At 41.7% G+C, this 27,904-nt stretch overlaps 2 protein-coding genes across 4 annotated transcripts in view; one reads left to right on the top strand and one right to left on the bottom strand.

Moving 5' to 3' along the window:
• Positions 1 to 6,565, bottom strand: part of ESCO1 (establishment of sister chromatid cohesion N-acetyltransferase 1) — a 38,808-nt gene extending 32,243 nt beyond the window's left edge. Inside the window, exons 1-2 of one of the 3 annotated variants that reach the window (XR_013814185.1) lie at positions 5,754 to 6,565; positions 2,419 to 2,512 (exon numbers count right to left, since the gene is read on the bottom strand). The gene's annotated coding sequence lies outside the window, so the exon portion shown is untranslated. The remainder of the gene's footprint in view (positions 1 to 2,418; positions 2,513 to 5,753) is intronic. The other 2 variants (XM_079784009.1, XM_079784010.1) reach the window with 2 other exon arrangements.
• Positions 6,566 to 12,192: 5,627 nt separating this feature from the next.
• SNRPD1 (small nuclear ribonucleoprotein D1 polypeptide) lies at positions 12,193 to 25,316 on the top strand. Its single transcript, XM_079784821.1, has 4 exons — positions 12,193 to 12,350; positions 19,240 to 19,316; positions 22,410 to 22,601; positions 25,131 to 25,316. Exons 1-4 carry the CDS (start codon positions 12,337 to 12,339, stop codon positions 25,205 to 25,207), a joined length of 360 nt encoding a protein of 119 aa, XP_079640947.1. The 5' UTR covers positions 12,193 to 12,336; the 3' UTR covers positions 25,208 to 25,316.
• Positions 25,317 to 27,904: the final 2,588 nt, after the last annotated feature.

Genomic DNA, 27,904 nt, shown 5'->3' with positions numbered 1-27,904 from the left:
TTGTGAGCTCGATCCCCAGTAGGGGGCATGCAGGAGGCAGCCAATCAACAATTCTCTCTCATCATTAATATTTCTCTCTCTCCCTCTCCCTTCCTCTCTGAAATAAATAAAAATATGTATTTTTTTAAAAGTAATAGGGTGTAGACTTGTGCTTGCTGATATTGAAATATTTAACAATTTAGCTCCAACGTATCAGTAAGAGATTAATGGAAAAGAGTCTTCAAAAACAGGCCCAAAATGCTTAAGGAAATTTAGTACATATAAAGTTGGTATTAATTTCATATTAATGAAGAAACGATTATTCAACAATTGGTGTTGAGACAACCAGGTAACCATCTGGGTAATTTTGGTTTAAGAGTGAGGTAATAGCCCTGGCTGGTGTGGCTCAGATGGTTGGAGTGTCGTTCAGTGCACCAGAGGTCCTGGGTTCAATCCCAGAAGGCAACTGATCGATGCATCTCTCTCATATCAATGCTTCTCTCTCTCTCTTTCTGTCTCTCTCCCTAAAATCAATTTTTTTTTAAAACAGTGAGGTGATGTCCAGAAAAAATGTAATCATTAAAAATTAAACCATAAAAACAGTGCATGAGAAAGGGAAAGGCTTTCAAGTCTTGTCACAAAATTCAGAAGCCAAGTTTGAGAGTCAAAACTGGGGGAAAATACTGGCAAAAGCAGCAAAAATTAATACATACTATATTCACAGAAAAAAAGAGATGGCTAATGTGATAACAGAACAATCCTAATATATAAAAACCCAGGATCTGTTAACATCCAAAACAACCAAAGGCTCAACCGACCAGAAGTCAGTGCTGGGTTGCTGTGGACCCAGCACTGACTGCAGAGAGGGCTGCAGATGAGGCCCAAACAGAGGCCTGGAGAGAGCGAAGCAGGGTCTGATCCATAGCCTACATGGCAGCTGTTGATCAGCCTTTGCCCACCCCCCCCCCACTCTCTCTCGGGCCTCCGCTGGGGCTGCTGATCAGCCTCACCTCTCTGATCAGGCTCGTTGACAGGCCCAGAGACGCTGACTGGCATGGAAACCAACCAATCAGAACCAAATCTGGGTGAAGTGTGAGAAGCAATGGCTGCCTAGGAGGCGGAGCTTTTAACGCTGACTGGCATAGAAACCAACCAATCAGAACCTAATCTGGATGAACTGCGAAGGCAGAACCTAAGGTGGGGGCTGAGGAAGGGTTTTAAGGGTAACAGTTATTTGGTATATGGTGTAAGAAAGCAGTTCAATTTTTAATGACCAGTTTGGCAGTATAGTCTATATAGCTGGCTATCAGTCCAGATATAGGGATTATGTATTTTTGTCTGCCAAGAGCATCTCCTCCTGATGAAAAAGGCTCCCCCCGCTCCCCACCGCCCCATTTAAGCAATCCTATCCTATATAATCTATCTATACTACTAAAAGGGTAATATGCTAATTAGACTGGGTCAACCGGCCATCTTCCAGACTTCCAACTTCCTTCCGGACAAAGCCATGGTGGTGGGGGCCAAGGCAGAGGCTGTTAGGGGTGATCAGGCCAGCAGAGGAGGGCAGTTGCAGGTGAAATCAGGCCAGCAGCGGAGGGCAGTTAGGGGTGATCAGGCAGGCAGAAGCAGTTAGGGGCGATCAGGCCAATAGCGGAGAGCAGTTAGGGGCGAGATCTGGCCGGCAGAGGAGGGCAGTTGGGGGCGAGATCAGGCCGGCAGGGGAGGGCCGTTGGGGGCGAGATCAGACCAGTAGGGGAGGGCAGTTGGGGGCAACCAGGCCGGCAGAGGAGGGCAGTTGGGGGCGAGATCAGGCCAGCAGGGGAGAGCAGTTAGGGGCAAGATCAGGCCAGCAGGAGAGGGCCATTGGGGGTGAGATCAGGCCGGCAGGGGAGGGCCGTTGGGGGCGAGATCAGGCCAGCAGGGGAGGGCAGTTAGGGGTGATCAGGCAGGCAGAAGCAGATGGGGATGAGATCAGGCTGGCAGCAGGGGAGAGCAGGTGGGGGCGAGATCAGGTCGTCAGGGGAGGGCAATTAGAGGCCATCTGGCAGGCAGGCAGGCAGAGAGGTTAGGGGCGATCAGGCAGGCAGGCAGGCAGATGAGCAGTTAGGAGCCAGCAGTCCCAGATTGCAAGAGGGAGGTCCGATTGGAGAGCGTGCAGTCTGGGCTGAGGGAACGCCCCCCCACCCCCATCGCCCCGTGCACAAATTTTATGCACCGGGCCACTAGTGTAAATATAAAAGAACTATGGGACCAAGTGTCAGGAATGAGAAAAAAAGCTTACTTTTCACTATATAGCCACTTAGTGTTTTGTTATGTAGACATATAACCTTGTCAAAAAATTAAAATGTAATAAAATTTCTCTCTGAAAATACAAAGTATATTTGATACACTAATAATCATCTTGGAAAGCACCAAGTTATAAAAGTATAAATCACTTACCTTACTGAAATGGAAATCACATGTCACTTTTTTCTTTGACTGATGATGCTTCTAATGAATGATGCTTCTAATAACTTCCCATTTAGGAATTAATCTTAAAAAAAAAAAAACACCTATAGCTAAGATAAAACAATCTATTAAAAAACATGAGCATACAAAAACACTATTTTCTATTAACTGATATATTAGAACAACTTAGACTAAGCAATACTAAGTAAACAATGGCCTAATGACAATTTTCTTTTTAAAAAAATATATTTTATTGATTTTTTTACAGAGAGGAAGAGAGATAGATAGTCAGAAACATCGATCAGCTGCCTCCTGCACACCCCCTACTGGGGATGTGCCCGCAACCAAGGTACATGCCCTTGACCGGAATCGAACCTGAAACCCTTGAGTCCGCAGGCCGACGCTCTATCCACTAAGCCAAACCTGCTAGGGCAGGCCTAATGACAATTTTCATGATTACATGCAAAACATTATACAGCTGCAATATGGGCATCATCTCATTTTACACTGTTTAATAGACATGGGTTTTCTCTTCAAAAATAATCACCTCCATGAAAGGAATTTATTTCCCTTCCCAAATGATGCTAAGCTTGGCCACATGCCTTACTTTGGCCCCATGGTGGGCAAAGTATATTTCCCTGCCTCCATGCCTTGGTCATCTGATCTGCTTTGGCCAACAGAATGTTAGCAGAAATGATGCAAACAAAGGTTTGAAATATCTTTGTACAATTGAGCTTGCCTTCTTCTACCTCTGCCATCACTATGACAAGAGTTTCACCAGGTAGACACTGCCTTTTCAACCTAGACCCCAGAATAAACACAAAAGAACAGAACTGAGGCAAATCTCAAATAAGGTGACAAGCCCAACCTACAATGAGAAGCAAAGCCCACCCACACCCACAGATGCCCAGCTAAGCCTAAACTAAGGCACCTAACCCACAGCTGCTCTACAGATGTATAAGCAAAAATAATTACTATCTTAATTTTCTTTATTACTTTAGCACTAAAAATCCTAGTTTTTAAATTGATGAATTACATAACCGTACTTCTTTTCCTCTCAATTTCTAAATATTTTATTTAGAAACACTTGACAGTTGGCACCTACCTTGGAAAAGAGGTAAATCAATACACGAATCTACAGTAATTGTCAATCACCTGTTCAGGTATGCTAAGGACAATTTCACTTTAATTTGCCATACATGCTAAATCATCACTAATCCAGCACTATACAACTTAATAACCTCCTTTGTATTAAATAAAACCTTGGAATCAAAAACAAAAATGCATTCTCTAACCTGTTAATCTGACAACCCATAGCTAACTTATTACTATAATCCTAATGAAATCATATTGGGGCCAAAAAAAAATCCACAGTATTCAAACTTTACATAAAATTATCACTTCAGAAAACCCTCATTTTCATTTTACAATAGAAAGATATTTAAAGGATACATGTTAAAAAGAATTTAAGAGTATACCCAATTTCCCACAGTGCTTTATAATAAAATGTACTCAAATTTTAATCATGCCCAGCTGGTGTGGCATGGACATACGAATCAGGAGGTTGGGGTTTGATTCCCAGTCAGGGCACATGCCTGGGGTTGCAGGCTCCATCCCCAGTGTGGAGCATACAGGAGGGAGCTTATCAATGATTCTCTCTCATTTATGATTCTATCTCTCTTTCTCACTTCCTCTCTGAAATCAATAAAAATATATATTTTAAAAAATTCACCTCTTTATACAATACGCTTTTTCCTGTAATAAATTACCAACCTGAAAAGGGCCATCCAGGAACGGGGTTAATGGCATTTATTTACTAGGGTCCTTTTTAAATTCTTTTGAAAGCATAATTTATCTATTTAAATGCCTAGCACAAAATCTTGTATGGGGCTGGTGTTAAAAAATTATTGTTCACTACAGAATTATAATGCTGGTCAATGAGGAATGACAGCATATTTTCCTCAGCCAGGAATGATTCAAGTGGACATAAGCCAGAGCAAGTTTTGTTCTAAAAAGGGTATTTCCAAAGCACACACCTGACCTAAGGGATACATACAGTACTGCATTCTGTCTAAAACGAGTGTTTCTGTTTTCTTATTTCCTTGCATGCTGTAAAGGAGAATTTGCAGCTTCCAAATTAAGCATTTTTAAAGCACTTTTCATCCTATTCCTATAACTGACTCCCTGGTGAGAATTTCCAAGTTTCTCAAATTAAAAAAAGTTCCCTTGGTGTTGCGACCCTTTGTAAATCAGAAACCGAGGACCAAATCAGAAGAAAGGTTGAATACAGCCAAGTTCTCTGTAACCAGGATGTTTCAAACTGACCAGTGTTTCATCCAGTGTTTTTTTTTTTTTAATTAACTTAGATGGGGAAAACAAAACCCACATTTTACTATCCCACTAAGTAGCATTCTTTTACTGGTTTCAGCAAAAGGCAATTATTTACTGAAATACGGTTTGATAATATTTCAATACTGTGTGCTGCAATTACTTCCTGCTGGAAGTATCCCATTAAGTGCTATAGAAAACAAGTACGTATTTCTCAAATCTCAACGATTTATCTCCTTCCTCCTCCCCCGCTGCGCCTCCCCCTCTCCCGGAAAATACGGTAAGTGCTGGGTGTTCAGAACTCCACGTTTGGAGGTGGAGGTGGGGGCGGGGTGACAAGAAGGTTGGGAGTCTGGAGTGGGAGAGTTCTCTCATTTTTGGACTTGCTATCCCATTCTTCTGCCCGAGTATAAAACAAACCCTCGTGGTCAAATCATTTTGTGAATGATAAAAAACCGAGAACCCAATCCCCTTCTTGCCGCATCTCTCTCTCTAAATTTCATGATGGCCCCCATTGCACCTCTATCCAGGGGAGGTCTACCTGTGCCCAGACCCTCCTCTCCAAACCGAACTCCTCTGCGACCTTGGCCCCGGGCCGCCTCTCCCCTCCCAGGCTCCAGGCAGTGAAAAGAGGACCCCCCAATGCCGCCCGGCGGACCGCAGAGGCGTGCTCACGGTTCAGGCTGGGTCAGCGGGCGGCGGCGGCGCAGGGCAGACGCCGCAGGGACCGCAGCTCCGCGATGGTTCCGGGGAAACGCCGCGCAGGAAAGTCGCGGGGGGGCGGGAACAAGGCCGGGCTACCTGCGGGGCAGCGCCGACGCCGCCCGTAGCCGCAATGGCTGCACGCCACCCGGGGGCTCCGGACCCCGGCGGCCGCCCAGGGAGCCCCAGCCTAACCCAGTCCTCGGTCACGGTCCCTCATGACCGCCGACCGCCCAGCAAGCAGCAGCAGGTGATGCGGCGACGGGGCAGCCGGGACGCGCAGGTTGTTTGCTCACCTCAGGCGGCGGCGTGTCGGAGCCGCCCACTGCCTCTCAGGGGCTCCGGGAGCGGGACCAGCCGAGGAGGAAGAGGCGTGCGAGGCAGCCAGACCCAAGGGCGGGACAGGTGGGGGGAGAGCGACCCGGCTCTCCGGAGGGGCTGGCCAAAGGGAAGTGCGGACGCTGGCGGCGCGACAGCTGGCGGCGGGGCGGGCGGGACGCTCGCGTACCTTCCTCACTCCTGGCCGAGGGTCCGACGCGAGCCGGCAGACCGCCTCACATCCGGGTATCAGGAGACACTCAGCTGCTTCTGCCGGGACCGCCGTCTCCTCCGCGGCGCAGAATCGCCAAACTTCCGGCGGCGACGGCGACGCCTCAGCCGTCAGATGGGAGTTACCTGCGACTGTCTCGGGCGCGCTTGCGCAACGCTCCTCTTCAGCTCGAACGGGCTCAGCTGACGCACTCGGAGGACGAAGATGGCCGCCACGCTCGCTGCGTGTCACGCAGTTTTTCACTCCGGCCGGGACGGCGGGGCGTCGGGGAAAGGCGAGCCAGCGTCCACCCTAGGCGCAGGCGCGGTGGGAGGCCTCGCGTGCGCGCACCGCGGGTGGGCGCCTCGCTGGGAAGCGGCTGCGCCCCCTGGCGGTGGCCGCTTGCACTTCTCGGGGTCGTCTCTTGGAATAAAGCCACCCACGCCCCCAGCGGTGGTAGTTTGTGCTGGAAACGCGTCGCTGCTGGGGCCTAGGTCGGCTGTAGGTACTGCTCTCTGCGACCTCTAATTCAAATGCCTTTAATCTCAATGGTCAAAGAAAAGGGGTGGTAACTGACCCTTCTCTTTCGTTCCCCTGCATTGCACTCCAGCGCCTCCAAAAAATGACGGGCTTCACCTTCTCCTTGCACACTTTCCCCCTTGTGAACCAGAGCACAAGACGAGAATCCACAAGAAATTGTAGAATATTCCACTGGATTTAGTCATGGCCGGTATTCAAACAAAGCTTTGGCTCTTCCAAGCCTCTAAAGATAGAATCCAGGGTGTTCTATCACCAGGATTCGTGGTTCACACACTGCTTTTAAACACTATGCTACTCTTCCTGATTTGCAGAACTGTGAGAATGGATAAATCGGTGTTCTTGCCTTTAAGAATTGGGAGAGAGGGTCATAGGTGAGTTCTCCCCTTCCGGCCCCTCCTTTTTTGAAACTCAGTACAACCAAAATGTGTTCTAAGTTTGTCAAGCCTGATGTTTTTCGAACAATACATCTTCCCACAAAACTTTATTGAACTGCTTGTCAATTTAGTCTGGCGAGAGTCTATGGTTTAAAAACAAAAGCAAAAAATAGTCTTGGTTGGTGAGACCGTTGCCAACATCATCAAACATGTTACTTGTCAAAAACCTGCCTGTTATTCCCACTACAATCTCCAGTCCCTGATAATTATACTTTAATGACATATGCCAAATGGCTTAAATTAGGAGAAAAAAACTCAGTAATAGACTGCCAATCTGGTTAAAACTGGTTATCTACCAGAGTATCTGGTCTATATTTGTCTTTACCTTTAGATTGTCAGACAACTGGTGGGATTTCTTTTCGTGTGCAAACTTTATCTTTAGTAACTCAAAGTCTGGCATACAGACACACAAACCATATTTACAAGTTTACATTCCCACAAAATAGGCCTCTGCTTCTGAGTGATGTATTCCACATGTATTGGCCACAATCAAGAGCATAGGAATCCGTACAAATGTCAGACCATATGAAATCATGTGCATTTATTTTTTATACAACTGTAATGGTCTTTTTCACAATCACTGCACAAAGAAATGAAAGTCCCTACTTGTAACTCCAAATTGAAAATGTCATCTCCTGGATTTAAGCTGTTTTCCTTCCAGACTCCAAACTGCAGAATGTACTTTTCTACACTTGCTTATCATTAGAACATCTACTTCTAAAAACTAATAATGGAATAGTTGCAGTTCCCCACACATAACATTCTTATTTCCTTGTCCTTTTTCTTTCTTGTGAGCAATCTAAATGCCTGTAACATGTAACCTCTACTAACTCCCAGAAGACAGGGTAGTCTTATTTTCGGACTGACCCTCCTGCTAGCAGCAAATCAAGGCTTTTTCTTTGTTACATCACTCTTGTTGACTTTAATTCGGGACAGACTTATGAGAGTAAAAATTCTAAAAAAATTCAAGGTAGAAAATAAAAACAAGAGCCCTAGCCAGTTTGGCTTAGTGGATAGAGCATCGGCCTGTGGACTGAAGGGTCCTGGGTTCGATTCCGGTCAAGGGCACATGCCCATGTTGTGGGCTCAATCCCCAGTAGGGGGCATGCAGGAGGCAGCCAATCAATGATTCTCTCGCAGCATTGATGTTTCTATATCCCTCTTCCTTCCTCTCTCTGAAATCAATAAATAAATTTGAGAAAATAAAAGGAAAACAGGAAAAGTATAACCACTTGGTATAAATCAACTTAAAAGTGACATTTCATTCTGGGACACCTACCACTAACACATACAAGTAATAATGCTGGCCTCACATACATGAGAAGGGATAAGTAGGTATTAGCTAGATTAAAGAACTGAATATAAAAAAGTCTGGAGAGGAGAATGAGCTAATGAGTTTCTGAAACTCAAATATTCCAATTCTATTGAGGGGAAAGGTATAAAGAGGTAGGCAGAGCTACCTAGGAAGAGCCTTGAGGATAATTAGGAAGAGCCTTGAGGATAATACTTGAGCTCAGTGCTAGGGATACTGCAATGAACAATACATACAAGGTCTCTTTCCTCATGCAGCATACATTCTTTTTTTTATTGAATTTATTGGTGTTGCATTTGTTAATAAAATTATATAGGTTTCAGACGTACAATTCTATAATACATTATCTGTATATTGTAGTGTGTGTTTACCACCCCAAGTTAGGTATCTTTCTATCACCATTTATCCCCCCAGTACCCTTTCCTGCCTCCCTCTACTCCCATTTTCCTCTGGTAATGACCATACTGCTGTCTGTCTATTAGGTTTTTTCTGGGGTTTTGGGGTTTGTTTGTTTTTTGTTTTTTTGCTTAATCCCTTCCCCTTTTTCACTCAGCACCCTTCCCCCTTCCCCTCTGACAGCTATAAGTTTGTTTCTAAGATTATTTTGTTCATTATATTCCACATACAGGTGAAATCATGTGGTGTTAATCTTCCTCTGACTGACTTATTTCACTTAGCTTAGTACTCCCCACATCCATCTATGCTGTTGCAAAAGATAAATTTTCCTTCTTTTTTATGGCTAAGTAGTATTCTATTATGTAATGTACCACAGCTTTTTTATCCACTCATCTACAGATGGGCACTTGGGCCGTGCAGCATATATTCTAATGGGAGAGATATTCAGTTTATTTCACAAATATTTGAGGGCACATTGTTCGCAAGGCACTATTCTTAATGATGAGAATGCAGAAGTGAATAGAACAGATACAAATCCTTGCCTTAGGCAGTTTATATTCTTGTGTCAGACAATAAATAAGTAAACAAATAAGTAAATGCAAACAAGGAAATAAATATGAGGATTAACAGAGCAGCACTGTCTAATCAAACTTTGTTTGAGGGTGGAAATGTTCTGTATCTGCACTGTCCAGAAGGGTAACCATAGCCATATATGGCTATTTTTTTTTTTTCATATATGGCTATTGAGCACATAAAATGTGATCATTGTAGTTGAGGAACTGAATTTTTAATTCTTTTTTTTTTTCTTTTCAGAGAGGAAGGTAGAGGGAGAGAGAGACAAAAACATCAATGATGAGAGAGAATCATTGATTGGCTACTTCCTGCATGCCCCCTGCTGGGGATGGAGCCTACAACCCTTGACCTGGTATTGAACCTTGACCTCCTGATTTGTAAGTCAATGCTCAACCACTGACCCACACCAGCCAGACTGATTTTTTAATTTCATGTAATTTTAATTTGAACACCCACATTTAGTCACTATTTTTAATCCAGGGGCTCATTAATATCAGTTTTGTTTTCTTAAAACTTTTATTTTCAAAATATGTTTTGTTTTTTATTATTGATTTTAGAGAAACAGGGAGAAGGAGGAGAGAGAAACATTGATTCACTGCCTCCTGCACAGCCCCCACTGGGGATCAAGCCTGAAACCCAGGCTGGTGCCCTGACCTGGAATCGAACCAGCAGCCTCTCAGTATATGGGATGACACCCAACCAACTGAGCCACACCGGCCAGGGCTTAAAACTTTCTTAAGATTGGTTATTCTCTTAGGGAATTTCCAATAACTACCTCTCCATTCATATCCAAAAGGAAAGATTATTCCCCTTCAAAGGTTTGATCAGTTTACATCCAAAGCTCACAGTGGACAAGTAATAGAATGTGATTATTGACATAAGGGCAGCTTCCTTAGGACCACATGAATCACCAGCTGATTACTGGAAACTGTTGTGAGGAGAAGGGGATAGGTGTTGAGAAGACAGCACACAACTGTTCATTACAGCCTTGCTAATCAATTGTCATCATCAACTGAAAGCTTGTTTTCAAAACAAAATTCAACCAAGTAAATTTGAAGATCTAATTGGCTTTATTAAGCAACTCATGAATCAGGGAGCATCCCATTTAGCAACTAGGAGGGCTACAAAATGGAAGAGCAGGTTGGGGCAAGGAAGCTACTAATGAAAGAAAAGAAGCCAGGGCATCTTTGGGGGAAGATAAATGAAGGGGTTGTTAACAGGTAGATTGCCTCTTCTATCCAGGGAGAATGGAGAGAGCCTGGATGACAGACTGCTAAGTGCTTGACAAGAAATTCCACACTGGCTAAGGTTATGTTTCTGGGAGAGATTGAAACTGCAATTATACCAGATATTAAATCTAGGTTTGGTATTATAGGCTGTAAACACAAGTTACTGCATTTGGAGCCTGTGGTTTTTTTTCTTTAACATTAGAAATGCAGAAATTGAGACTCCACACTAACTGAATCAGAATTTTCATTTAAAGTTTCATCGAGTCTTTATGCCCTTTGAGGTTTTTTGTTTGTTTGTTTGAAACCTCACCTGAGGATTGTTTTTGTTGATTTTAGAGAAAGGAAGGAGAGAGAGAAGAGGGAGGGAGAGAAACATCCATCAGTTGCCTCCTGAACACGCCCCAACTCCAAAACCTAGGTATGTGCCCTGACCGGGAATGGAACCTGCAACCTTTTGGCTCCAACCGAATGAGCCACCTAGCCAGGGCTGCACATTGAAGTTTGATGAACATTGCTTTACAACATTCACGAGTTCCGAGGATAAGAGATGAAGTTCAGGCTTGAAGATACAAATTAAAGCCATGGTTCTGGAGGAGATCATCTAGGCTAAAGGAGGAAGTATCCATAAGGAGACTGCATCTAGGGTAATCTCTGAAGCACACCAACATGGTAATGGCTCAATAGAGGATGTGGCAGCTGAGACCTAAAACGAGTGGGATCTGAATGAAACCAGGTGTGCTTGGCATCCTGGAAGCCAAACAAGGAGGGTGTTTCAAAAGGGGAGTATCTATGTTGAATGCTTCTGATACGTTGAGTAAGATGAGGAAAAAATTTGTCTTGGAGGTTTTTGATAACCTTTAGAAAAGCAATTTCAGGGTAGTTTGCAGAGTGAGTTGGAGGTGATAAAAACAAGTAGAGACAGTTCATTCAAGAGGTTTTTCTGTGGAAGAAATCTGGCAGTAGCTGGTGCTACATCAGAGAACTTTGTTTTGTTTGTAAGATAAGTTTGTATGCTGATGGAAAAAATCCAGTAGACAGGGAGAAACTGATGATTCAAGTTCAAAGGGGATAATTGAAGGAATGAAATGTTTAAGAAAATGAGAGATGGGATTCATACTACAACAAAGAGGAATTTGCCTTTGAAAGAAGCAATAATACGTCTACCCTTGTAACAGGAAGGAAAGCAGAAGGATGGATTCAGTTTTCTCAAAGAGGTAGGAAACATTGGGCGAGAGTGATTTGGGAGAGGGAGGTTGGAGAGGAAGAGAAGAAAGAAGGTATAAAATAGTTTTTTAGCTCATTAGAGAAGCATAACACGATATCTGGGTAGGGAAGGGCACCCTTTAGAAGTTTGTGACCAGAATTTAAAGTGAAAATAACTAGCTAAATTGTGTGATTTTCTTCAGGTACATTCAATAATGCTGACGTTCCTGGCTTTGTAACAGAATTAGCGTAATCCTTTGGGCTTCTCTCAGAACTTCCTTTCGCTCTCGGGTAGATTTGGTGCGCCATAACACGAGGTGGACTGCCGTGCGGAAGTGCCCACTGATTGAATTCAATTTCCTTAAATCGCCCTCTTAACAGGAAATATCCTTCCACATCAGCCCTCAACGCCTTCAGCGGTCGCCAGTGCCCTCAGCAGTTGCAAGTCACACCGCCAGCCACCAGGGTCCGCTGTGGCGCTCCTCGCGGCCGGAAGAGCGTGCGACCCAGCGCGGCCTCGGCGGTTCCTCTGTGCGTTCGCAGCGCTCCGCGCGCTCTTTACGTCGGCGGCCTGGGAGTAGGCGTTTCCGGCCATTCATACTCCGGTCCGGTGGCCCACGGTTGTCGGGTTTTGTGCACTCTCGGACAGAAATCTTCGTGAGGATGAAGCTCGTGAGGTGAGGAGGTGACCAAACCGGGCGGGGGGTCCTGAAGGAACGGTTTGGGCCGGAAGCGGGAGGCTGGGCCGCCCCACTTGCCGGAGGCGCAAGAGGCGCGAAAGCCGCGTGCGCGGCCTGCTAACGGCCTCCGGCGCCCGCCGCTCCCGCCCTATCTAGGCCGCGCCGCCGCCGGCGCTGAGGCCTGGCCTTTCAGGCCGGGTTGCGTGGGCATCCCTCGTGTCTTCCAAGAGGTGGACGTGAGGACCGAGCCTTTTCTTCCCACCCAGTGTCTTAGGCCTTAATGGGGCAGCTTCAGGCTTTCGGTTGCTTACCGAGTTTCTAGCCTAGATTACTTCTGGAGCTCACCTCGGCCCTCAGGAATCGGCACACTCCCTGAGAACGAGGAAGAGAGAGAAATTGCATGTCCTGCACAAATGGTGTAAATTAAAAAGAGTGCTTAAAACCCGCGGGGGGTTACCTGGGAAATAATGAAGCCAATTTTCGAAATGTTTTAAATCAGGATGGGCTTCTGGCTTTTTTTGTTTGTTTTTTTGTTGTTTACTTTTTGATACTCTCTAGATTTAAGATTATTCAACTTATATTCCCCTTTAAAGTAGAGTAGGCCTTTGAGCCCGGGCCAGTGAGGTTCAATTGGTTGGAATGTCTTCTTGTTCACCAAAAGGTGGCGGGTTCGATCCCCGCTGTGGAGGCAACCGATGGATGTTTCTCTCTCTAAAATCAGTAAAAATAAATACAGCAGGCCTTTGATTTAGGAAGAATTTCCCAACTTGGGACAGAATCACTTTCCGTATTTGTGACTGACTACACGGATAATCGCTGTTTCTTCCGTTTTATTTCTTAAAACTTGTTTGGTTTAAAAAAAAAAACTTGTTTGGTTTAACCTACTGAATACTTGAGTAACTGATTTTACACTATCTGCAAATAGATTTGCTGTTGGTGTTGTTTTCTTGAGGCTGAGAAGCTCGAGGTTTCTAATAACCAAGCCGGGAGTTAAAATATTTAGCTAGTATATTGCCTATTGAGTTAAGAATTGTTAGTATGGGGCACCTGTTAAATTGTGCACTGGTAATGGATGGATTTATTTATTTATAGATAGATAAATATGAGAGAGAGAGAGAGAGAGAGAGAGAGAGAGAGAGAGAGAAATAGTTCCATTTATTTATAAATTCATTGGTTGATTTTTGTATGTGCCCTGACTGGGGATGGAACCCTAATCTTTGTCATATGGGCTAACCAACTGAACTCCCCAGCCAGGGCTTGGATTTCTTTTTCTTTTCTTTTTTTTAAGGTAAAGTCCCTCCTCTGTTGGACTTTTCTGTTTTGTGGGGAAGGCAGACTAGTAGATAATTTTTAGTGTGATTGAAATGACCTTTCACACACTACAGGGTGGAGGAGTTTGTAGAGAAAGCATTTAAGGTTAACTTTTAGTCCATTATTTGAACTATAACCTTGGATGAAAAGGTCTCAAAGCCCTAGTGGATTTGGCTCAGTGGATAGAGCCCACGTACTGAGGGGTCCCGGTTCGATTCCGGTCAAGGGCATGTAGCTCTCCCTGGTCTGGGAGGCAACCAGTCAATGTGTCTGTCTCACATCAGTGTTTCTCTCTCTGTGTCTCTCTCCCTCCCCCTCTCTAAAAAAATCAATGGGAAAATATCCTTGGGTGGGGATTAACAACCAACAAAAAAAGGTCTCAGGATTTAAAAGTACATTTTTGTTTGCAGATTTTTAATATTTCCTACAACTTTTGTAGTATACTATGTTAGTACAGTTTAGGTAATATTTAAAAATTTTTTTCTTGAAATATTAATGTTTATTGCATGTAATAATATTTAAAATCACTTTTGAAAAAAATGTTTAAAAAAGCTATTTTTAATTAGAAAAAAGTATATTTTTTTGCATTTTCTCAATACCTACTAGTCTAAATCTATTCAGTTAAGTTTTATGTAATACTCTTTGAAATTAGTTTGTCTCATTTAAAGATTTCCATGTTGTGACACTTTTCTTATAAATTTTAACTGTATTCAATCCTATCCTGTGACTTAGAATATAGAAACAAAATTATCCCAGACCAAGTAATTTCCCCTTTTTTGAAGGTTGTACCACTAAAAAAAGTGGTACTTTAAGGGTGGCTTCCTTTTAATTATTGAAACATTCAGCCAACTGTTATTCAGTGCCTATGACAATCAGGGTTAGATTAAATATCATAAGTCATACCCCTCAGCAGCAGTTTAGTAGGGGAGAAAAAAGGTAATCCTACATGTACAAGAAATTGTGATGTGAACTTTTTATTAAATCCGTATTGTGGGATTATTGTTCATTTTTCTAGATGTGAGTGTGTGGGATAATATCCTCATTAGAAAATGCATGTTGAAGTGCCTGTGATTTATTTTCAGGGGATTTGGTGAAAGTACAAGTTTTGTGTATAGGAGGGAGACATACAAATGGCAACATTGCAATAATTTGTTAACCCTTCAACTTTTCTTCCTCTGCAATATTTCATAATAAAAGTTGGGTGAGCCGAAACCTGTTTGGCTCAGTGGATAGAGCGTCAGCCTGCAGACTGAAAGGTCCCAGGTTCGATTCCGGTCAAGGGCATGTACCTTGGTTGCGGGCACATCCCTAGTAGGAGGTGTGCAGGAGGCAGCTCATCGATGTTTCTAGCTCTCTATCCTTCTCCCTTCCTCTCTGTAAAAAATCAATAAAATATATTTAAAAAATAAAATAAAAGTTGGGGGAGAACAAAAAACTAGATGAAGTGTACTAAATACAAAATTGGATGAAAGTAAGAGACAGTTTTGGGATGGAAAACATTTTCCTAAACAAATTACATACCTAGGAAGTATTCACAAATTTAGCAATATAAAATGGGGAAAATATTGTATGACTAAAGAAAACCACAAACTTGAATGGCTGTGGCAAACTGGTAGAAAATAAAAGAAAAATTTAACTTAATTGAAAGTGTGTGAATAATGTGAATAGATAATTCACAAAAGAAATATAAATTTTCCATATTTATGAAAAGAGATTCAGCCTCACAAGTAATAGAAGAAAGCAGATTGCCTTTTTTTTTTCTATCATTTTTTTAAAATATATTTTATTGATTTTTTACAGAGAGGAAGGGAGAGGGATAGAGAGCTAGAAACATCGATGAGAGAGAAACATCGATCAGCTGCCTCCTGCACACCCCCTACGGGGAATGTGCCCGCAACCAATGTACATGCCCTTGACCGGAATCGAACCTGGGACCTTTCAGTCTGCAGACCGACGCTCTATCCACTGAGCCAAACCGGTTTCGACCAGATTGCCTTTTTTCCTCCATCAGATTCAGACACACACACACACAAATTAAAAAGATTGGTGACAGTGTTTGCGAGTATTTGTATTAATGGATTTGTGAGATATATATATATATATGAATGAATGAAAATGCCTCTAATATAAACTGCTAAATGAGAACTGTGGGTTAGAGAAGTCATTAAAGTATGGCCCAATCATGTGAAATCAAATTTTATGAATAAGCTTATGAATATATGTAAAATGGTCTAGAAGAATATCCTCAAAAACTTGGAGGGGGTTAGAAAGGGAGACTTTTACTTTATCATATATATACAATAATTGTGTAATCTTTTACTACCAATTATAATTTGTTATTTTTCATTCATTATTAAGACATACTTGACATACAGCACTGTACAAGTTAAAGGTGTACTGCATAATGACTTGATTTACATATATTTCAAAATGATTGACACAGTAAGTTTAGTTAACATTCATCATCTGGTATAGATACAAAAAAAGGTTTCTTCCTTGTGAAGGGAACTTTTAAGATCTACTCTCTAAGCCAGCAGCACCAACGGGTGGTCCATGGACCACTAGTGGTCCGTGAAGTCCGAAAGGTCAGCGACCACGGCTCTAAGCAACTTTTTAAAAATAATAATAATAATAATAATAATAATATTTGTGATTTTATTTGAGCCAAACTGTCAAGGGAAGCAAAATATGCATTGATATAATGCTTCAGAGAATGGCAGTTTTGCACCTTATTTTATACATTACTAGTGGCCCGGTGCACGAATTTGTGTACATTGAAAGGAAAGTAATTAGAAGAAATATTTTAATATTGCTATACGCCCTTTCTCTATAATAGAAGTGTCAACCAAATTCACAATCAACAATGATAGATTGAAACACATATGTGCGATAGGCGCCAGCAAGAGCTTTATATGAATGGAGCGTGTGCAAGTCAACTTAGTCATATATATATATATATATGGAATAAACTTGCTTAATTAGACCTGCTTTCTGATTTAGCTAAACTTTTTCCAGCCCAGGGAAGCACCCCAACGTCTCAGGTAATTGTCAGCAACACAGCAGTAAATATCAACATGAAGCAGATTATTGTAGATCACACAGGGAGAACAAAGGGTAAAATATTTAACTGCAGCAGTGTCTGACTATATTCAGAAAACCTGAAGTCATTTTCAAGGTCCACCATTTCTTCTTTTCAGTTGGGTCAAGTTTCTAAACTTTCTAAATCTCCTTTTTCTGGCTAATGAAAAGAGAATAGGATTCCACCAAGTCTCCTCTCTACCTACTCCAGGACTTCTGTGAAGATCAAATGAGATGAGGCATGGGAAAATGCTTTACAGACATTTGGTTAAAGTGTAAATGTTGCCCTAGCCCAGTGGACGGCAAACTGCGGCTCTGTTGACTAATGAGTTTGCCGACCACTGACTTAGATTCTTGATTCCAATAATTACAGGCTGTTGTTGTTCCTTGTGATTAAGCCCCTATCTTCGTGGTTGGCAAACTCAATAGTCAACAGAGCAGCAAACTGCGGCTCATGAGCCGCAGTTTGCCGACCACTGCCCTAGCCAGTTTGGCTCAGTGGATAGAGTGTCAGCCTGGGGACTGAAGGGTTATGGGTTCGATTCCGGTCCAGGGCACATGCCCAGGTTGTGGGCTCAATCCCCAGTGGGGGGTGTGCAGGAGGCAGCCAATCGATGATTCTCTCTCATCATTGATGTTTCTATCTCCCTCTCCCTCTCCCTCTCTGAAATCAATAAAAAATATACAAAAAAAAAAGTGTAAATGTTTTCACCTGGCTATAAAGCAAGTCGTGTTCCTGGGCTGAAGAAACTGCAAGGAAACTAATTGCTAGTCACTAGGGAGAGGAAGCTGGGCATTGCTACATGACATCATTACCCGGCGCCCACAGCCACTGTTTGGGGGCTGGGCTGGACTGGGCTGTGGGCCCCATTTTGTACCATGGCAGCATCAGCTGCAATTTGGTAGGGTGTTGCTTCAGGGTGGTGGCAGGGACTGTGTCCCACTTGGGTGAAGCTGAGTGTTGCTTTGTCGGTGCCAGATCTGTGCTGCCATTTCTCTGCAAATGGCCAGTGCACGTCACGGCAGCTCCTACATTGAGTGTCTGCCCCTTGGTAGTCAGTGTGCATCATAGCGACCGGTCATAACGGGCAGAGAGACAGCATATTACTAGAGGCCCGATGCACAAAGATTTGTGCAAGAATGGGCCTTCCTTACCCTGGCTGCCAGCACCACCTTCGCTCTGGCCGGATCTGCCTTTCCACCTTCTCACCCTGCCCAGAGGCCTGGAGTGGCTGGGGTGGTGCCTGCGTATGCAAACTAACCCGTCATCTTTGTTGGGTTAATTTGCATACTCACTCCTGATTGGCTGGTGGGCGTTGTGAAGGTATGGTCAATTTCCATCTTACTCTTTTATTAGTGTAGATATAAAAGTCACTATGATGCTCACAGACCACCAGGGGGCAGATGCTCAATGCAGGAGCTGCCACCTGGTGGTCAGTGCACTCACGCAGACAGAAGACAGGCTCATGGCTGGCGAGCGCAGCTGCGGCGGTGGGAGCCTCTCCTGCCTCCGCGGCAGTGCTACTGAGTGGCGGCAGGCTCAGCAGGGCTGGGATGAGTGGCAGCAGAGTTGCACCAGGCCCTGGCTGGGGCTCCTCCCTGGCTCTGCCTGCCACTTCACCACTGCTACATTTCCCCCCCCCCCCCCCCCCCCCCCCCGGAGCAATCCCGGATTGTGAGAGGGTGCAGGCCAGGCTGGGGGACCCCATCCATGCACAATTCTGTGCACCGGGCCTCTAGTACAGTGGTCGGCAAACTCATTAGTCAACAGAGCAGCAAACCACGGCTCTAGTATATAGATAATCGAAAGAAGATGTAAGTGGGTTACATGAAATTCATTGGTGACAGATTAGGGAGGCAGGAGGAAAAAAGCAGTAGTGAAACCTCTGGGATTGGATAAAAAGTAAATGAAACATCTTTTACATAGGTGGGTAAATTATTACCATCTTTTACATGGTAATTAATAGTCCAGAATTAACATCAATAACAATGAGAGGATTTGTAGTCTCTGCTCTGGTGTATTGGTTGTGCCCTGAGGGGTCCAGAGAAAGGGAAATTACCCTGACATTTCAAATGTAGGTTAGATGCAAAAATCTAAATAACTTTCAAATATGCCATACAGCAGTGTTAACTGTAGTTAGCATGTTGTACATCATACCCCAAATATTTATGTATCTTATAGCAAAATATTTACCTTTTTACCACTTTCATCCATATAATTTCTTGATTTCAATTTTGTGGCTTATCATGATTTTAAGATCTGTATGCACAGATGATGCTTTACAATGGTTTAGAAAATCAGAAGTGTCCAAATGACTGTTCTTATTATGCTCTTTCATAAATGATAAGATTTTAATTCAGGGAAAGCTGAAATTGTTATGGAGATTATTAATAGGAATTGATGCAGATACCATCTAAGCAGATTTTCAACAATTAGAAATTTCGCCCTTTTGATTTAAGGTGAAAATTTATCATTTTATTCCTGTTGTCTTTATAGATTTTTGATGAAATTGAGTCACGAAACTGTAACCATCGAATTAAAGAATGGAACACAGGTCCATGGAACAATCACAGGTATGAAAGTTAGACTGCTTTATGAAGTCCTTCTATCTACAGGCCAGAATTATTATTATTATTATTATTATTATTATTATTATTATTATTATTATTATTTTGGTTGCTTAATGAACATTCTTATAGTAGGGATCTCATTCTTTTTGTCTGAATTCTTTCACTGGCCTTCTTACTTCAGCCTTACCTTAAGTACTTGTGCTAAGACTGAACTGGGTTCCCCAAGATGTCCTATATGTGACCCCTGTTATCCTACTTTTATGCCTTTCATGCTTTTATCTGTGCGTGTGTCCTTTTGCCTGCAATGTTGCATCTTCCAAAATATAGTATTACTTTTACTAGAGGCCTGGTGCATGAAATTCGTGCACAGAGGGGTTGTGTGTGTCCCTCAGTCCAGCCTGTACCCTCTCCAATCTGGGACACCTCAAGGGATGTTTGCCCGTTTAGGCCTGATCCCACCAGGCAGTCGGACATCCCTCTCACATTCCAGGACTGCTGGCTCCCAACCGCTCGCCTGCCTGATTGCCCCTAACTGCTTCTGCCAGCCAGCCTGAACAATGCCTAACAGCTCCCCTGCCGGCCCGGTAGCCCCTAACTGTCCTCCCCTGCCGGCCTGGTCCCCCCCCAACTGCCCTCCCCTGCAGGCCTGGTTGCCCCCAACTGTCCTCCCCTGCAGGCCTGGTCACCCCCTACTGCCCTCCTCTGCCGGCCCATTCACCCCTAAGTGCCCTCTTCTGCTGGCCATCTTGTGTGTTGGAGTGATGATCAATTTGCATATTACCTCTTTCTTATATAGGATATATAGGATTAGAATTTTGTGTTCCCTGTTAGATTGTAAAGACTTTGAAGATAGAAGATGGGTTTCCATGTCTTACTATCTTGGGTAAAAATATATGTGGGAGATTGAGAGGGGACAGTAAGGAACTAGAATTTTACATTACTTTTTTGTTATTTGTTTAACTCTTTGCTGTAATGATGTTATATGTTTAGGTTTATATTGAAGGCCACTGTGATTTTTTTTTTCATTCATAGTAGGTCCCCTTCCAGAGTTGCAAAATTTCAAAAGAATTGATGAGCCAAAGAAAGAAAATGCTATCTTGGCATGTGGTCCCATTCTCTTAAATGTTTAAGTTATAAATTTATAAATAATTTTATAACATATAGATCAAGCATCTGAGTAAACCAAGAGAAATATACATTATTAAACTGGTTTACTTGTGTGTATACTAGAACTTTGTAATACCAATTGCTATGAAGAAATCACTAATACAGTGTAGGATTGTGATAGTCTGTGACCATATCTGAGGAAGTATAATTGCTATTATGTTAAAATTCTATGAACAGTGATTAGTCTGCCTTCTCCTAAGGTCTGTTCTTTTTAGGAATTCAAAATCTAGTGATGGGCCTGGCCGGCATGGCTCAGTGGTTGGGTGTTGGCCTGTGAACCAGGCGGTCACAGTTCGATTCCTAGTCAGGGAACATTGCCTGAGTTGCGGGCTCGATCCCAAGTTTGGCGTCTGTACAAGGCAGCCAATCAATGAATCTCATCATTGACATTTCTTTCTCTCCCTCTCCCTTCCTCTCTGAAATCAATAGTGTGTGTGTGTGTGTGTGTGTGTGTGTGTGTGTGTGTGTGTGTGTGTTTAAATTGTGATGGAAGGCACACACACACAAATAATGTAATGCAAGGTTTGCCTAACATATAGTAGACATTAAGTGATGGGGCGGGTAAAATAAGTTGGGGGAGCAAAATCTAGTAAAAAAAAAAATCTAATTCCCTCCTCCACTAACAACCACCATTACAAGCTTCTTGTATCCTTTATGGGTATATCTTTTAGTTATCATAGTAGGGATAATCTACCCATAGGGATTTTGAAGATTAAATAAAAATGTCTTATGCAGTTCCTGGAATATAGAAAGAGCTTATAAATCTTTTTTTTTTTTTTTTTTTTTTTTGCCTTCCATTGATGGATCAAGGTCCCCAAGGAGATGGAATGTATCAAAAGTATGATAATTTTGGGAAAGCAGAGGACTTCTTTAACTGGAAGGAGGGAGAAAAATATTAGTAATAAGACTTACTAAATTTGAGATGGATATTGATACATTTGAGAGTATTTATGTATTTTGGCCTTAACTTTCTAGGGATAGAAATTAACTAGATCTTTAGTTATCCTGTATGTTCAGATGTATTAGTAAGTGCTCCAAGAATTGGGTATTTCTGCTGTCATGCCATATAATCCTAGAAAAACCATGCTTTTATTTTGCAAAATCTCATACTGAAAATAATGACTTAATGGGAAAAGTAGTTTGAGGTGGACCACTCAAAACTTATGCAACTTAGTAATCAAAGTATTAACAAAAATAGTAACCCTCATTTTAAAAAAAAAGTTAAAAAGACATGTTAAATTTCTAGTAATAAGAAAAAATAGTGCTGTGCATATCAGACTTTATTCTTAAAGCAAAGATGAAGATAACTTGGTGAAACCGAGTATAAGGAAGTTATAGAGACAATGGGGGAACTGTGCAATAAGCATTGTCTTAGGCCAGTAGTCGGCAAACTCATTAGTCAACAGAGCAGCAAACCGCGGCTCGTGAGGAGGCAGCCAATCAATGATTCTCTCTCATCATTGATGTTTCTATCTCTCTCTCCCTCTCCCTTCCTCTCTGAAATCAATAAAAATATTTTTTTAAAAAAAGAGCCAATGTCCAAATCTTCCAAAATGTGTACAAGGTGGGAGATAAGGCCATACAGTGGTCCTTATCTCGTGAGCCGCGGTTTGCCGACCACTGCTTTAGGCTATGAGGAGAATATATGGCAACAGTGGAAATAGGCATGTGTATCAGTTAGGGTCTCTCCATGGCTTGCTGCATTCACTTCTTTAAGTATATCTAACATGGGAGGGAAAATCTCTCTCAAGGAAAGACTTCTGATTTGTACTGACAGTATCTCCCCCATTTACCAGTTTACATAATTATGTCATAGATACTTGCACTGTAGCAGAACAGTACTTTTGTAATATGGTATACACTGTACTTGATATATTAATTGGTTGCCTTTCTTATTGTGCTGATAATCACCCTCTTTTTTCCCTCTAGGTGTAGATGTCAGCATGAATACTCATCTTAAAGCTGTGAAAATGACCCTGAAGAACCGAGAACCTGTACAGCTGGAAACACTGAGTATTCGCGGGAATAACATTCGATATTTTATTCTGCCAGACAGCTTACCTTTGGATACACTACTTGTGGATGTTGAACCAAAGGTGAAATCTAAGAAAAGAGAAGCTGGTAAGTTGGAAGGATTATAAACGTTTTTGTGAATGTATTTATACCTTAATTCACTAATCAAAATATAAATGTTTGTAAACAACTCGGGGTTTTTGGGGGGGGGTTTTGTGTGTGTTTTTTTAATTGCCTATACTTGCCATGAGTGCATTTGTTATCATAGTATTTATTATTTTTACTGGTATTGTTATTAAAACAGGAATGCTATTCTTACTTCCTGTACCTTTGTGTATGGCCTTATCTCCCACCCTGTACACATTTTGGAAGATTTGGACATTGGCTCTTTTTTTATATATATATATTTTTATTGATTTCAGAGAGGAAGGGAGAGGGAGAGAGAGAGAGAAACATCAATGATGAGAGAGAATCATTGATCGGCTGCCTCCTGCACGCCTCCCACCGGGGATCGAGCCCACAACCTGGGCATGTGCCCTTGACCGGAATCGAACCCGGGACCCCTCAGTCCAAAAACCGATGCTCTATCCACTAAGCCAAACCGGCCAGGGCTGGACATTGGCTCTTAATTCTCGGTATTTCTGAAATTTCTTAATGACTTGGCATAGGATCTTTGCTTGTCCTCCCTTTTTTCCCTTCATTTTGCTGTTCTGGGTACTTGGTGGACCCTTTCAACATGGACTTTTTGTCTTCTGTTTTCTGAAAAATTTCCTTGGCCTTATCTTCCAATCTAGCATACTTTTAATCTTCAAGCCTCTTGTGTTCTCTGATAATTTTTCATAGAATTCTGTTCTTGTTATATAGATGTAGGTTTTTTTTTCTTACATGAATAATACTGTGTAGGATATTAACTGGTAGGACATGAATCGTAGTTTTTGGGGTGGTTTTCTCTTTTTTTTTTTTAGTTTTCTGTACTTGTCATTGTTTATTTTCTCTGGTTTCTCTTTTTATTTGGTCTTTATTAATTAAGTACCTTATTCTTTGGTCATCTGTTACTTAAAGTTCTGGGAAGGGAAAGCTGGCCTTCTTAGCTGGTTGGTATTATTGTAAGAGCAGGGAGGAGAAAGAGGCTGGTGTTTTATAGACTGTCACTTAAAATAATGATTTTGAGACTTTTTCCTTCCACCCACACTAAAATATGCCTTGTATTGTGACCCACTCATAACTGAAAGAGAAATTTCAAGAAAAATGACTTGGCCTTTAATACATACAAATGCCTTTAAGCTTTCTATCCTATTCTCTCTCTCTTTTTTAAAAATACATATTTTTATTGATTTCAGAAAGAAGGGGAAAGAGATAGAAACATCAATGATGAGAGAGAATCATCGATTAGCTGCCTCCTGCACGGCCCCTACTGGGGACTGAGCCCACAACCTGGGCATGTGCTCTTGACCGAAATGGAACCCAGGACCTTTCAGTCCGAGAGTCGAGCTTTATCCACTGAGCAAAACCATCTAGGGCCCTGTCCTCTTTTAGTTAAGAAAATTTCAGGTTACAACCTATAGCTTAAAAAATGCTGATTTAATACCCCTGTCTCTTTCCCTTAGCTCTGTGCCTCTTGCTGCTATCCACTTTGTGTTTTCAAATCTGAAGACTTTCTGTATCTTTAGGTTCATTTTGCCTTTTCTTTCTTACCTACCTGTTAGGGAAATAATAATTAGCCTTGTAAGGTGGGGAAGAGGACTAGATAGTTTACTGCTCCACATAAAATTGTCAGCTATTTTTTTGTTTGTTTTCAGGATAGTGGCCTTATTTTACCTTTTGTTCTCAACATCCTAGGTCTCTAGGGAGTTATTCTTCCTTTACTAAACATTTACTGTCCTTAGACTACTTTCTAACTTAAAAATTTATGGGGAAAATTCTTTCAGCCACTGTGTGTTCTCTGCCTTTTATTTTATTTTATTTTATTTTTGTCCTTATGGGTATTTACCATTTTTATTCCTTTTCTATCATGAATAGTGTTTTAGAAGGAATTAAAGATGTGTGGTTAATCTGCCTTGTTTTAACAGATATTCTAGACTTACTATATTGCTTTGAAAGCTGAAAATAATAGATACAATGTAACTGACAACTGCATGTCAGGATTTTTTAAAACATTTATAGCTGTCCAAAGATGAAATAAGTTCATTTGGGTAAGAGTTTTCTGTCACTGATATTCAAATAGATTTAAGATGACCAAGTGACAAGGGATATTGCTATATGGATTAAAATACTAGGTTTTGCTTGGATTCTATTCAGTAACAAAAAGTCTGGCACATGGTGTTCATGTTCTGTTCTCTTGATAAGATATCTCTTCCATCTTGTGTGAGGTTCTGATAATTTGCATTTCATTTTGGGGGGTATGTTGAGACACAATAACAAAGGAAAATATTTTAAAACTTGATGAATTTCTCAGTAATTATATTCAAACTAACAAATACTACAATAAAGGTCAGCGGTGCTTGGTTCTGCGTGTATTTGGAGGGGTGATTTGAGAGAAGCTGAGAAAGTTTTCTTTACTGTAGATGCTATTTGTGGTGACCAGGTAACATCAGATCAGAAGAGAATTTACCTTGTCTTATTTTTTTCTTTCCTCAGTTGCAGGAAGAGGCCGAGGCCGAGGAAGAGGAAGAGGACGTGGTCGGGGCAGAGGAAGAGGGGGTCCTAGGCGATAATGTCTCTCAAGATTACTGTTTCAAAGTGATATGCGATCTGGGATATTTTTTGTACAGGTTTTGTTTGTTTATGTCAGTTTTTAATAAACATAAATGTAGGCCAGCTGTCTATTGACTATCACATTTAGTTTTAATAGTTCATATATATTCATGACATAATACAGTGAGAGCTGAGCATTATTGTATGGCAGTTCCAGAATTCCATTCATAGATCAGGCTTTTAATTTTTTTAACTAAAATATTTCTTTTATAAATACATATAGAATATACATACATCTTTTTACTTCACATGCACTGAATATGTATTTTGTTTGTTTTACTTTGACTCAATTCTATGAAACCTACCTACAGGTGAAATGGGTTTTGTTTGTTATTTCAGAAGCTGAAGTCCTGTGGAATGGGCTGTAAAATTGATTCTCCTTTCCTGAGTTTTACTCCATGGAAACTTAGGTACTTAGTAAAAGGTGATAGTCATCTTCTAATTTAGAAGTCATTGGTTTTGTTGTGATAAGGTTTTTGGTTTTTGTTTTATTTTTTCAATAGTCTCTCAATAGAATATAATTTTCCATTCTCCTGACCTGAAACTTCAGTTAACATTCACTAGGTTATTGGTTGTAAGCAGTGTTGAAATGTGTTATTGTAGAATATACCTGACAGTGGCCCCTTTACTTTTACAAGGAGTCCTTTAAGAACAAAAGGAAAACTACTTACTTTATGACAACACTGGATTCTTTCCAGTAGTTAAGGATTTTTAAAAATTGTTTTAATTGGCTAAGCTTAGAAAAAAATATTTCTCAGTATATACAGTTCCTTATAAAGCTTACTACCATTTGTTTATATGCTAAGGGAAGAAAATTAATTTTGAAGATGAGGGGATTAAGTCTGTATTTTCATTTAAGCTTGTGGAGTGTTTTTGTTTTTTTTAATGAGGAAATTCTCTGCAGACTATCTAAAAAGGTTTTGTAAGCTGAGAGATAGCAAGAGTATTTGTGTGTGGTATATGTGTGTCTCAATCTTGTCTATCCACTGATCTGTTGGCATTCCAATTATTTGAACCTAAGCAGACAGCAAGGAAACCCAATGATGCAGCAAGGTGAAGAGGATATTCAAAGGGAGCAAACAGAAAAGACCTGGCACAAGTGAACTAACATAAGTTGATTCTTGTCCTCAGACCTTTAGCCTATGCTAAAAGGGAAGCAAAGTTAAAATAAACATTGGTACGTAACTGGAAATTGTGGCAACTCTATCTGATAAAGAGTACTTCCTATTATCTTGTCTATTTTAAAAGCAGTATGTATTGGCTTCTCATTTTTTAAGTCATGCCAGTGTAACCTCAAAGTTATTAACCTGTTTTTTTGTGTGTGTTTTAATATCTAGATGTTTGCATTGTGAAACCAGTCTAGTAACATAGTTTAAATGTAAGTAAACCACAGTGGTTACTAGATTGAGTTTAATCCACTCGAAGTCGTCATTTCATTTTTATGTATGGGGAAAAAGCTGTTTGATCTGCCGTTATTAGCTATAAAGGAAGCACTGCAGTATGAGTAGAAAACAGACCAAGTTTTAATATGCTTCTCTTGCCCTACTTCCCCCCAAAAAGTATATAAAGATCTTAGTGCTGTTGCATTTTGCATACATCTAATACCTTTTAAAGCTTAAGATTTAGGTGTGTTGTTTTTTTTTTAAAGAATTGCGTTTGGGTAGAAAATTTTAAGTGGAATAATAGAATATCAAATTTCACAGTGTGTGTATATATATATAATATATATATATATATATATATATACACACACACACACACATATATGTATATATATATAAAAACCTTAATATGCAAATAGACTGAATAGTGGAACAACTGGTCGCTATGCGCTATGATGTGTGCTGACCACCAGGGGCGTGTGCGGAACATGGCGGGTGTTGGCAGCAGGATGCAGAGTGTGGAACATGGTGGGCATCAGCCACGACGGGATGGTGGAGCAGGTGAGCAGGGGCGCCAGATGAAGGCGGGGCGCTTGTCGTTGTCATCGGGGTAAGCCTGTGATGGTTACTGAAAATTCTTTGCTTCCACGCGCTGCGGTTTCACCTAGCACTCAGAGCCAGTCCCGATCACTTGGCGCCATCAGCGGGTGTGAGCAGCGGCTGCTGGCCTTGATTGCCCCTGAGGGGCAATCGGGGCAGCAACCGCTGCTCCCACCTGCTGCTGGCGCCGGCCCCAATCGCTCTGCGCCATCAGTGGGTGGGAGTGGGGCTTCTGGTGGATGGGGGGCTGGGATCCGCAATCAGAGGGGCTGGGTGGGGGCGCAGAGGATGGGCCGAGACCCGGCCTTGTGCCCACCACAGCCTTGTGGCCCACAGTTCCTTTCAAGGTGCACGAATTCGTGCACTGGGCCCCTAGTCTATTATAATTATCGTGGTTATATGCAAGGATGGCTTGGGATTTTGAAATGTATTAATATAGTCCGTCAAAATTTACATGATTACATTAGAATGACATTTCATAAGATATAACCCTAAGACCCTAAACTGGAAGATTATTCTTTAACATGATGAAGAAAGTCCATCTTAAACCAATAGCAGACATTTTCTATATACATTATAATTTAAAAAGTATACCTAATATTAGCCTTCATTATTTAATGTGAAAATTTTTGTGGATCTAAAAATTAAGGGGCATACTTTTGAAAAGGAAGGGAA

This window comes from Cnephaeus nilssonii, assembly GCF_951640355.1.
Source record: "Cnephaeus nilssonii genome assembly, chromosome: 11".
NCBI classification, from domain to species: Eukaryota; Metazoa; Chordata; class Mammalia; order Chiroptera; family Vespertilionidae; genus Cnephaeus; species Cnephaeus nilssonii.
The sequence above is the reverse complement of the archived record's forward strand: the minus strand, read 5'-3'. Positions and strand labels throughout refer to the sequence as shown.